Here is a 13,622-nt window from a genome sequence, read left to right on the forward strand (position 1 = left end):
TACTATGTAGATATTTGTGTATGTATTCACAGCTCTGCCCCATTCTATGGCTCACAGAGCTTCAAGAAAAGATTTCAGCGCATAAACAATGACCTTATTCTCATCTCAGTCAAATCAAAAGTCTGTAAATAGGCGAGTCCTCTTTTCTTTAACTTGGACTAATTTTAATGTCATCAGACAGTTTATTGCAAAATCTAGGAACACTTTCCCAAGGCACTAAAACCTATAACTAGGTTACACCATGGCTCATCATCATAGGTGTATCTGGAGAAAATCCTCTTAGTGATTTCCTACTGTATTTTGGTTTACCATGTTTCAGTGTTTGACATGTCAAGCTTGCAGTGAGGGTCAAGGGAATGGCAGTTCGAACCCTGCCACCAGTGAAAGTTGAACCAAGGGCATGGTTCATTAGATTTCACGCTACACAGTCCTTTGTCAGGAGCACTGTCCTAGCCTCCCGACAGGGAGGGGGTTGTAACATTACACCATATCCTCATCATTATCACAATCTTGTATACAATGCATGCTTTAACTGGCATCCAGATTAATCATAGGCAGCCCTTTGATTAATCTTGCAGCTCTCTTCATAATGTTTTGCAAAATTTTCAGTAAATAATTTGGTAAACCATAATACATATAATTACAATAATCTAGTTTGGTTACATGATTATAAATCAGCATTCTAATTCTTGATTCATCTAAATATTTCCTGATAAAAGCAAAATTACTCAGATGCTGGTTGTTCTTACTATCTGGTTCATTTCATTAGGACAAATTTTCATCAAGGATTATTCCAAGATCTCATACTGCATTAGTTACTTCCATACTGAACCTAATAATATTAAATATCAAGTCTTTGTAAACCATTTCTTGCCTACCAATTGGCATTCAGATTTTTCCTTGTTTAACACAGTTTAGTTTCATCCATGTGACAACTTCCTCCAATATGCAGCCTACTTTGCTCAGTGTAATTTATATCTCCCAGAGAGAAATAAAGTTATGCATTATCTGCAATTTAAATCCTATACTGTGCCTTTTAAGTAGGGTCAACAATTCCATGGAGTATTAAAAAAAGACAGGTCCCAATACAGTAAACTGAGGCAACTCCCCCCCTTTTTTTCCCCCAAACTCTTTAGTGTAAAACATGTTCAATTCCAATACTCCTAAAGTCATTGAGCAACTCATTGCACTCAAGTCCTAGAAGAGACCTAATGGCCTGTGACTATTCGATCTGGATAGGCTAAATTAGTTATGAAACTTTTAGAGGCTACTCATTGTCATCAACTTGTACAACTGAAAAATCACCACCCCAAGATAGCCCATCTGAAGAATTGTCAATCCAGGATAGTCCACCTGAAGAATTGTCACCTCGTCAATGTCTGGATAACATTTTTTTTTCGTGTGATCCGAAATAGATCTTTTAAAGATACAAATCAAAATAGGTGATATTTAATACCATCTGAAACACTACAAATAACCTTCATCCTCCATATCAAATCTCTCCTATATTTTGCCATAAACACTGGAGCTATTATATTTTGTATTAACAATAAATTTCACAAAAATTCTCTCAAATGTACAAAACCATAATCTATCTATACCTATTTACCAAGAACTTTTTCCCCCTTATAAGGGAGGTAGCCAAATCAGAGGCATGTACCTATTCCTACCCATTTCACTCCCCTCCACCACCCTTTCCACCCTGTCTGGGGTATTGGCTGCATGTTACCGAGATGTTAAAATTTGCTCAGTAACATGTTGTTGATACTTTAGGGTCTACATGTGGTGTCCCTATGGACCAGAGCCACACATAATTTTGTCAGTGTTGGAGGAAATCTCTATTCATATAGAAATTATGCTACTTTATTATATTGCAACTATTCCTGTTATGCGGTCCCTCCACTCTTAATACTGTCCTATACCACTTCTCTGAATATACGTTTCCATTTTCGCTGAACCCTGTCGGGGGGGAGGGAGAATTCTGCTGAGTGTTCTCATGCGAGTCGTAAGTAGAAATTAAAACAGGATGGAGGATAGGATTAGACATCCTACTTTCTGTAGCCACAAAGGGGACATTCCTAAAAGCAAATAAATAAATAAAAATAATGAAGAGGAAAAAAACAAAAACAAAAAAACATTTGGGTAATTTTTCGGAAGTGCACACCTATGCGATATAGCATTAGAAAATTAAATATTAAATTTGTAAATCATAATACATCCACATTATACATTTTTCTTGGCAGATATCAATAACACAAAAGGTTGCTAAAAGTGATACACTTATTGAGCCACTGTGGCTGCTTGAGATGCCATCTTTGTTTTGATAGATGTAGTGGTCGAAGAAATTAAAGTATGATAAATTTGTCTATTCTAACCTAAACTGCATTTAGTAATACAATACCTATAATTCTATAGGTCGTCAGGGTCTTTATCGTCAGGGATGTTGATAGCTGGTTTTGGTATCTAATAGGATGACTGTGGGGTGTTTGGGAGTTGCATAGCTTTAAAAAATTTATTAATCTCCGCTCCATAGCAACCATGTACTGTGCGAGGTATTGACAAAAGTACTGAGGGCATATTCCAGATCCTATGATCACAGCTTCATTCAGTAGTGTATTTGTTTTTAGCAGTACTGGACATGGTGTCTTGATCATGGTGTACATGGTGTCTTGATCCTATGATCATAGCTTCATTCAGTAATGTATTTGCTTTCAGTAATTTTTTTTGTGGCAAATTTTTTAGAATGCACCCCTACATGATATATTAATAGAAAATTAAATATTAATTTTGTAAATTATAATACATGAATGTAATATATATTTTTCTTGGTGGAAATCAATAACAGAAAAAGTTGCAAAAAGCACTACTCAAATGTAGCTCCTGCAACTGCTTGAGACACTATCTTTGTTTTGGTAGATGTGGAGGTCAAAGAAATTAAAGAATGATAAATTTGCCTATTCTAACCTAAACTGCATTTAGTAATGCAGTACCAATTCTAGACGCCATCATAGTACTTTGACCTCCAAATCTATCAACACAAAGATGGTGTTTCAAGAGTTGCTGTGACTCCATTCATTTATGTACTGCTTTTAGCAATGTTTTCTGTTACCGATTTCCAGTAAGAAGAATGTATATTATGATGTATTATAACATACAAATTTAACATTACATTTTCAAATGATATCTTGTGTAAGTGTGGACTTCTAAAAAAATGCATTTTTATCAATTTCCACCAAGAAAAATGTATATTACATTGATGGATTATAATTTATGAAATTAATATTTAATTTTTTAATGCAATATTGCATAGGTGTGCACTTTGGAAAAAATATCTCGGCTTGTAAACCAGTTAACACAATAATGTAAAATGTAAAGACTATACAAAAACTAACATCTTTACATGCATGAAAGCAAAATATAAGGTTAAGGTTAGTAAAGAGGGAACAAAATTAGTATATTGACAATTAGAATACTATAGATATAATTCAGCCTTACCCATCCTCCAGCTTTGACCACAAACGGCGTTACTACTTCTGCAGCGTATCTTCCAGTAAATGTTACTATTTGCTGCACATAATCTTCCATACTTTTGTCCTTACAATATAATGCTAACTGTCCACCAAAGGCATATAGGGCTATAACACGCCCCCAATTAACAACTGCCTTCTGACCCTCAAAAATTTCATTAGCTACTGAAACAAAGGTCATGTATCCAGTTTCTCTTGTAATTTGCAGTCTCCTCATCATTCCTCTCAACAAAATTTCATGTTTCTGCATCATACGCTGGACACACCTAAGCATTGTCTGTTCCACTTTGTCATTGCTCCTGCCATCTTTTCGCCCTACAAGAGTTAGTACAACAAATTCTGCTACAGTTTCTGCTTTCTTGTTCACTGGATCAAAGTTTCTAACCGAGGGGCTTTTACAATCCACCGTACTAACCGGAGTGCTTTTAGATTCAGTTTTCTCACTATTAACTTTTGGTTTAGATTTCAAGTCTGTGTGACTCGTTGATACACTACAGCCATCATCGGACTGAGAAGAATCAGACTGGTTATCGTTATCCTTTGAACTTCTATTAGAATTAACTGCTTCTAGTGTCTTCTCACTTTCCTTTCCTCTTGCAGTGGGCCTCTGAACTGACGAAGACTCGAGACTCGTTTGCAGACTTTGGCCATCATTGGACCGAGATGTATCAGACAGGTTGTTAGTATCCCTTGAATTTCTACTAGAATCACATATTTCTAGCACCTTCTCACTTTCCTCCTTTCTTGCAGTGGGTCCTTGAACTGATGGAGACTCAAAACCTTCATCAGCACCAGTGTAACAAATATTTTTTGCGCTGTCGTTGTCCATTTCTGTGCTGTTTTCAATCGGAGCCATTGTTAGGCTGTACTGTAGGCTAGCTCCTACGTTAATTCTATATTTCACTACAATTCCTGCTGGCTGCAGTGACTTGAAAATTAAATCGTTCCACACTAAGCACTTTATCAATTAAAATGTTCACTAATATATAATCTTCCAAGCACAACGGAAACGGAGCACTGATATATCCTTTGTCTCCTGCCTCTTTCAGTTCAGCAGCAGTCAACATCGCCAGTTGTCGGGGCTCGAGAACGTACACCTACGGACGTCAGGGATTCTGATTGGTTGGGCTTCTCAAGCTCCTCTCTGATTGGTCAGACAAGAATTGTACAGTGTATGAATGATAAAGGAGACTTGCATTTTAGCCTGTATGTGGGTATTTTGTAGTGCCTGAAGGTGTATAATACGTGCTATTGATATGAGTAATTTTAATCCATTTCCATTTACATTATTCTTGTCCCTATCAAATGTACTGTGGGCACGAGTGAACGAAAATGTGAGCTACTCACGATTTCTCTAAGCTTGTTATGGAAAACCCAAAGCGTAGGACTTCCGGTAACATGAAAAATTGGGGGTGGTTAATAGAGACCGTGCACATTGTGAAATAACACTGTGGTTGACGGGGAAATAAATAAAACGATATACGAAATCATGCATCAGCAACTCTGTTAGTATTTTACACACTCGTACGCATGTGTGAAATACGCATGTGCATACTACACACGCACGCACTACACACACTTACATTCTTTTTCATCAATACACGTACTCCTTAGAGAGTCCGAAAAGTTGAGAAAGTTCACGACTTCGGGTGTGCAAGTTGTCATATTTGCCCAACTACAGACTTTTCCACATTTGTTCATTCATCGATATAGAGTCCAAAAGTAATTACAATGTAGGATCTAACTATCTGACATATTCCCAACAAGTTATATAGTACTTCTTCAATTATGTCTTGACTTCCCTTCGTTGTCGCATACGAATCCCTCCTAGTTCTCCCTCATACTCTGCTGCATCTGCGCATCTCCGATTTAATGTCAACTTTATCAAATTTCATGAGGATGTCTCTCTCCTTGGTGTATTCTTTGTTTCAGCGATCATTAACAAATATGTTGCATTTCAGAAGTCAGACAAGGAACAATGGGCTGCTATCAACGAGGTGTCTTTTGTCCACAGTGTTACGCAAGGCATGTCGGAAGTGCGCAGTCGTCGTCTCTTTGGCGTCAATATATTGCGGCTTGAGGAAATTGCACGCCTGTCGATGAAGCATCTATAATCCCGTAATTAAGATATGTATCCCAGTATGTTATTGTGTAAGTTTTATACATTTTATAACCAAATAGGATAGGAAACATTCAAGGACTGAAAGAAAACAGCAATTCAGTTTAGATAATGCGTGCGCACACACGCATTTACATTATTTTCGTTCATATACTTTAACTTATGAAACAACCTGAAAAAGGATTCAGTATAATAGAAACTAATTTGAAAATGAGATCGAGGAAAAGAGACGAAACTTCACGTGGAATGTGAAGGAGGCAGAAAGCCTAAACGTGTTTGAGATAAGGTCGAGTTCAAGAAGTATGGCAGGGGAGGATAGAAACAGAAATGTGAAGATGGGGTGGAGAATTGGCAGATACGGCCGACCAAAAATACTGGGATGGTTTAGGTGCACAGAAAATAGGCGAGGAAAGACTCGCACAACGTGAAAAAGAGAAATGGATAGAGGGAACTTAAGTCTTGAAGGAAGTCTTAATGAATAAATACTTCAGCACACCCTCATCCCAAAATGATATTACAAGCTTTATTCCCAAAAAACGTAGGTATGTCGCTGGCTTCACGTAAATGGGTATATAACATAAGTTTAAGATTGCTGTTCATTTATGAAAACTAAAATAACTGAATGGTTAAGAGATATTGTTCTTGTAATGTGTATACTGTAAACACGAATAAAAAAAGAAAAGAAAAATAGCCCCACTACCCAAAGTAGCTAAGTGAATTATATCTACATATGGGAACTTCGCATCATACGTCATATGTTGACAGTAGTCAAAGCATCTTCAACAGTAGTGACCATGTGTCATATATATTAATATAATGGGAGTATCTAAAGAATTCTCAGTAATAAAGACTGTCTTGGGTTTTAGGATTCTGGAAGACGATGTGCTGGGCCTTTGATGTGAAATTGGTGCGAGAAAGGGAGTAGGTGTCGACAGTAGAACTTCTGGTGATATCACCACTGTCTCTGAATAATGAGTACACAAGGGTCCCTCAAGTACGGAAAAAAAAAAAAAATATATATATATATATATATATATATAATATATATATATATATATATATATATATATATATATATATATATATATATATATATATATATATTATGATGGTAACTCGTGGCTACCAGGTGAGATTTTGAATATCAAATATGCTAGGGCGGAGGCGCACTGCTTCAACAGAAATGGGTGCGTAGCATCAGGACCTGGAATGTCCGCTTGTGGCGTTATCACTCTGGGCTATTTTTCCTCCGACTGCTGGAGCTGATTTGCAGCTCGTAGCCTTCGGAAAAGAATCTGATATGTTGGAGGAAAATAAATTTCCTCCAGCATATAAAATGGCATTCTATGTATTTTTGTTTAGAAAACAAAACAGTTTGCCATTGTCCTGGAGGCGTGCGGTACCGTCAGTTAATCGGAGGTTGGAGGAAAAAGAGTCCAGTATGATAATCTCTTTACGTGTTTGGTACTATCATTGTAGTACCAATGGAATGTGTGATAAAGGTTTCACATGGTAGAGGAGTTCCTTGGTCGAGGTACGTGAGGAGGAGTCTGGAAGAGATGATCTGTGTCAATCGATGAAAAAAAAAAAAAAAAAAAAAAAAAAAGTCTGCGAAGACTTCAACGATTAAATATACATTTCTCCTTCTTAGGCGACTTACTGTCCAGTATTGCCCTACCCTGCACATTTTGGACCAAATATGTTCATGACCGAAAGAACCATGGGCAAAAGCGTGCATTCCATAAGGCGCATTTTTATACAAACGGAATTTCAGGGCTCAACTAACACTGACCGTACGTAAAAAGGAAACAGGCAGAATCTGGTTTACCAATAGAGTGATTAACAAATGGAATAGACTTGATAGTCATGTAGTAAGCGCATAAATTATTGGTCGTTTTGAGACTGGTTCTCAAACTATGGGTGGCGAGAACGATTTTGATGGGTCGTAGAGTCACAAGAAAAATCTCACGCTTTCAGTGTCTTTCAGTTCCTGAATTGAATTCTTCTTTCAACCACAAATTACTTATGTAATACATGTTCATCCTTAACCCCATATTCTCCTGGGCCTATCAGGAATAGAAATCCGTACATTTTTTTTTCCAAAATAAAGTGTATATATCACTACATTTTCTTTCTCTTTACTCTGGGTCACGAGGGATTGAGATGTTCCAAGTAAAGTTGCTCACGAAAAAGAGAACCATTGTTTTAAAAGAAGGTAAGATAACTTTATGGATGGGGGCGATAGGTAGTAATGGACATGGAACTGTCTAGTGCAGGGCTTATGGTCAGGCCCGTATAGCCACGAGAGGGGGGGGGGAGGGCTATGGAAGTTTAGTCCCCCCCCCAAAAAAAAAAATCATTAGCTTTCTCAAACTCTCAAGTTCATATATTGGTAATTCCAGTCATTTTTTGTATACATTGTCAGAGTAAACTGCAAATTAGTTTGCTGGTCGGTGTGAACTAATTGGTTTCGAGAATATTCTTTGCTGCAAACATATGCCCTTATATATTACATTGCAACTCGGCGCCACCCGCACGTGTTTGTACTCCATGACCCGTATATGATGTTGAATGCAGTGTTGGCCCTGACTGATGATCATAGTGTCTGAAGGTTCAGCAGTGGTGTCACAGCACTGTTGTATTACTGTTTCCGTAAGTGCTATACAAGATTAGTAATTTTTATTACGTTCACCCACACACACGTATACACTTACAGCTCGGTGGCGCGGTTGGTAGAGTCTTAGGCTGTCAGTACGGAGGTATTGGCGGTACCTGGTTCGAATCCTACCTAGGGCTGAAAATATATCAGTATCGCTGCGTTTCGAGTCGTTACTCCAAATCTCGTGGGCGGGGAGTTGGGAGTGTGTGTGCGTCTAAAGTCATAGCATTACCTATAGATCGGACATACGAGCTCTGAGGTCTCTTCCGGGAGGGAAATAGCTGTCGTTCACGAGTCCAACACGTGATCCAAAGACTAAGGTGAATGTAGGAAGCCCACCCAAGTCAAGTTCTGGCTACGGGTTTGCTTATGGTCTCTTTCAGTCTTTTTCATTCATACGTAAATGGCCTTGGGACATCCGGCGCAGTCTCAGTACGTTCCAAAACGCCTCTTTGCATTTGGCACCAGAATCCAGATAATTCATATTAGGGAAATCAAGAAAAGAGGGCCTCGTTGGGAAGAAAATAAGAATAATCGCAGGGCAAATAGAGCCTATATGCAAACAGTTGTAAGGCTGCTATTACAATCAGAGAACCTAGACAGTGTCGTGAAACATACATCAAAGTTCTCAGGAGTTAAATTGGTCGCTTGAGCTTTGTTTTACCTTTTTTTTAAGAAACATGCATACGTCCAAGCAACCGAAAGTCGTAATGTCGCCTGCTGCCCTATGCTACGGGCGACAATGGGAGGCGTTTCGGTCCACAACGGGACCGGATGTGATCACTCGCTTGTTGCTGGTGGTCACGTGAAACCACAAGGCCGGGCGACAATTGGAGAGATTTTAAGATCACAACGAAAGGATACGAATGCTGATAGAAGACGTTTCGGTTCTCAACGGGACCGGATGTGATCACGTGCTTGTTGCTGGTGGTCACGTGAAACCACAAGGCCGCTTTCAGATAAGTACGGTATGTGGTTCACCACGGTCTTGGATCGCGTGTTGGACTCGTGATCAACACCTATTACCCTCCCGAATGAGAGCTCAGAGCACATATATTTCCCGATCTATGAGTAATACTGTGACCTTACACACACACACACACATCTCAAACTCCTTGCCCACCAGAGTTGGGGTACCGGCTCGCAGCGCAGCGACACTGAATTTTTCAGCCCTGGGCGGGACTCAATTTAGGATCACTGAATTAGTGTGTGTGTGTGTGTGTGTATTTGTATGTTCATTCTGTACATCCTCGTAACCCCCATACTTCTTAAACACTTGATCTCAAACATATTTAAGTACCTCCTCCCTGTCTTATTCAAATTCATATTCTCTACCCAGTACAGTGTCGTGGGCACAATCACTTCCTCGAGTAATTTTCTTTTGGAGTTCCCCAGATATTTATTTCTCATGACAATTTGTATTTCCCAAAGACACTCTTTTCACTTTCGAATAGTTACCCTATACTTTAGAAAATGCTCTCCCAAACTCGCAGCTTACTTTACCTTCCTTACCTTGCAATTTGCTTTTCCTCTTTTTTTTTTTTTTTTTGTAGGCCAACCTCTCATATGCTTCCCCATTTTCACCTTTTAACCAATCCTCATAAATTCGTTTATTTTCTTCCAGTGCTACATTTGCCTAGTCACCATTCACGGGCTCTCCTTCTGGTCTTCCCCATTCTTCTCGGCCCACATTATGATTTAGGGCATCACAAGATATACCCCTTCTTTCTGTACTCCTGTTCCCCTCCTATCCTTTATCACCCCCCACACTTATTTTACCTTCGAGTCTATTGGAGAATCCCTCCCCCCCTCCAGCACTAATCAACTGAAAACTCTCCACCCCAACTAATATAGGCTAGGTCGGTGCACGACACAATGTCGAAAAACAGAACGTCGAAAATTCTTCGTTACTCAAAAAGGAGGAAAACAATTTTCATATGAAGGTTTTCTTTATACCAAAAACAAATGTGTTAAGAAAGGATATACTGGCGGTGCGAGGACCGTGCCTGTTCAGGAAAGGCTGTAACTGTTGAGGATGTGATAGTAACCACAAAAGTTTACATGGACCAAATCCTGCAAGGGTTGAGGTCCAGCAATTGATGTCCAGGATTAGGCGCATCGCCAAAGAAACTTTGGAAGGGACGTCGCGGATATGCCAAGAACTCTCCAGCCATCTTCCAGAAGAGGTTCGTGGATATCTTCCGGAATAGTCGAGCATCAAAAGGATGATTCAGAGGCAGCGTAGTAAAAACCAGCCGGTCTTACTTCGTAGTGTTACAGACCTTACCTCACCTGATCCTTACATCAAGACAAAACAAGGGGATCCTTGGATCATGGCTGATATCAGTTTTGACAACAATGATCGGATCATAGCGTTTTGTTCAAACAACAGCCTGAGAAATTTATCAAGCTTTTCGGTATGGTACCGCGATGGCACTTTTGACGTCTCCCCAGGATTGTTTTATGAACTCTACACCCTGCATGCACCAGTGATGGGGCAAATGCTGTCTCTCCTTTTCGTGTTGACAACCAAGAAAACCAAAGACGCTTCTTGTCGTATCTTCTCAGCCATCCAAGAAGCTGCATCACAACGTGGTCTGGATCTCAGAGTCAATATTTACAGAAGTGACTTTGAACGTGCTGCGATGGAAGCTGCAAAGGATATCCTGTCTGTGCAGATGGTCGAAGCCTGTTTCTTTCACTTTGCTCAAGCGCACTGGAGAAAGGTTGTGAATTTGGGTTTGCGTGAAGTGCACGTGAACGACAGCGGTTTTCCAAAGAGACTTAAACAGCGGACTGCTTTGGCTTTTGTTCCCCCTTCCGACATCTCAAGAGCCTTTCATGAACTTATTTCAGATATGCCTCCTGAATGTGACCCTTTCGTAAATTACATCAGAGGAATATACATCGGATACTATCAATACCAGTCAACGAACATCAGTACATCCAGCCTCGCCATTTCTCTGCGTCGTGGATCATGGACAAAACCAAATTTTCCTCCGGAGGCATGGAGTGGTTATTACCGTGGAATCCAGGAAGAACCGAGATCGACAAGCCACCTTGAAGGATGGCATCGGCGCTTTCAAGTAGTCGTTGGGAAGGCTCACCCAAGTATCTACGAGTTAATACTTCGTCTACAAGATGAACAAGCCCACACATAAACTGTCCTCTCACAACTCATTACTATACATTTGCTATCTAAACCAAGAAGTCAGTTAGATAAACGAATAAACGGGTATCGCGCATTGTTTCTCAGTATAAGGATCGATCCATTCAGGAATATGTTGAAGGTCTTTTAATATTATATAGATTTTTTCTGATATAATGTATAACATCCATTTGTACCAATACTTGTATATTTAAATCTATGTATAAATAAATGTGAAAAGAAGTTTGCATATAAAATAGATTATCAAATACACAAAACTTTGTTTTGTGTGATTTCATCACTAACTGGAATAAGGCAATCATTTAATTGATGTGTCTTCGTTTAATCATTGATGTGTCTTCGATAGTACAGTATACATAGAAATAAACGTTAAAGTTTGTTTTATGTGATTCCAAATAGTCCTTTAATTAATTTAATTGCAATTGAACTGGTATAAGTGACTGTTGTTTAAATTGTTTTATCTTCATTGTTACGTTAAAGAAAATCTTGCCGGGCGGCCATGATGGATCGAGTGATTTGGGAAATATCGGTCTTTATTGCCGAGTTAGATTTTCTTTAAAAGAATATCCATCTTCAAACAACCTCTTTTAGTCATGATTAGTCAAGTGCCACTAATATAAAAGGCATACTTGACCGAATAATCAGTGAAATGCATATTTCGACATTATGTCGCATTCGACCATCTGTCGTGTCGACATTATGTCGCATTTGACCATCTGTCGTGTCGACATTATGTCGCATTTGACCATCTGTCGTGTCGACATTTTGACTATTCTTCATTGTCTTTCGACGTTCTGCCGTAGACACAGGCTAGGTTAGGTTTGGTTAGGTTATGCATCACGAGCTATAATCAACTGTACAATGTTAGATTATGTTAGGTCAGGCTAGGTTATATACCACGAGCCATAATCAACTGTCGAAGGTTAGGTTAGGTCAGGTTAGGTTATGTATTACGAGCCATAATTAATCAACAATAGAATGTCCACCCCAGCAACACTCAATTGTACAATCTCACCCCAAGTACATGTGGAGTGGGGGAAATTCTACAATCCTCAACTTCTCCCAATATTCTTAATCTTTTTTATTCCCATCTAATTTGTGTAACCCCAGCACTTCTCTATCTCCCTCTCTTTTCCACTTTGCCTCCATTCCCACCTAGGGTATTTTCTTTATCTTATCTCTATTGTTTCATTGTTCTGTTTCCTATATATTTTTTCAATTCCCTCTCTTGTTGTCAGTTCTGATTACATACGCTCGTTCTTCCCTCGGCTATTTCCTCCTCCCCATACCTCAGCATTCGCACTCTCCGTTCGTGTGTGTGTGTGTGTGTGTTGGGGTGGGGGGGTGTTGTTACCTGCCCTTGTCCTCCCGTGGCTACCTGGAAATACATACAACCAAAGGTAGATTGTATTCAGGTCACATTGTCATGACCGTTTCCTGGTTGCTAGCAAAGTGCTGCTCTCGGCCTAGTTCCACTATTCACCCTTTGTCTGCTGTATTTTTCTTACGCCGCCAATGATTTGTCTACTGTAGAAGGTCCCATTTCTGCCCTAGCGCTAGCCACCAGGGTCCTCTCTCCACCACTTTCCATGTTTGTTTCCTCTTTTTCATACTTGTCCTGCTGGTGTTGTCTTTCTTTTTTCTTCAGCCGCCATCCTCCTAGAGGCATCGGCTCTATTGAGGCTTACCGATACCTTTACGTTTGTACTGGTATGATTTTTCTTGAATCAATAACCTTTTCGTGACTATTTCTTCCAATACGGAAAGGTGACTGTGCAAAGAAAATAATGTATGTGACCCCCTCTTCTTTTTCTTCAACCTTGTTTACAATATGAATGTAATCACATATTACTTTTTTAGCCTTTAACCATTCAACTTTGTTAATATTTATAAATGAAAAACTATCGCAGATTGTGTCCATGAACTTGTTTTAATGAAATATGCCGAATCTTGCTTTTTTATTTTTTTACAGTTACACCACGGGGAGAATTCCTGTGGACGCTCGTTCCAGCTTATTTCGATATTCTACTTCAGATTTGGCAAAAACTAATGGCCTCTTCCTTCCTTTTGCAACCTTCACACGAGTATATGATCATTCCATGGCTTCCCTATGGAAGCTAAACTCTAAACCGTCAAAATTCCAGGCCA

General features: G+C 39.3%; 1 protein-coding gene across 1 annotated transcript in view; it reads right to left on the minus strand.

Moving 5' to 3' along the window:
* The window catches only part of LOC143035191 (uncharacterized), a 14,542-nt gene extending 9,927 nt beyond the window's left edge, over positions 1–4,615 (minus strand). The window contains exon 1 of the mRNA XM_076201877.1: positions 3,496–4,615. Within this exon, the coding sequence (XP_076057992.1) occupies positions 3,496–4,383 (888 nt within the window). The 5' untranslated portion in view covers positions 4,384–4,615. The remainder of the gene's footprint in view (positions 1–3,495) is intronic.
* Positions 4,616–13,622: the final 9,007 nt, after the last annotated feature.

The sequence above is a fragment of the Oratosquilla oratoria genome, chromosome 18, assembly GCF_046742065.1.
Source record: "Oratosquilla oratoria isolate Oo_2021 chromosome 18, ASM4674206v1, whole genome shotgun sequence".
Taxonomy (NCBI): domain Eukaryota; kingdom Metazoa; phylum Arthropoda; class Malacostraca; order Stomatopoda; family Squillidae; genus Oratosquilla; species Oratosquilla oratoria.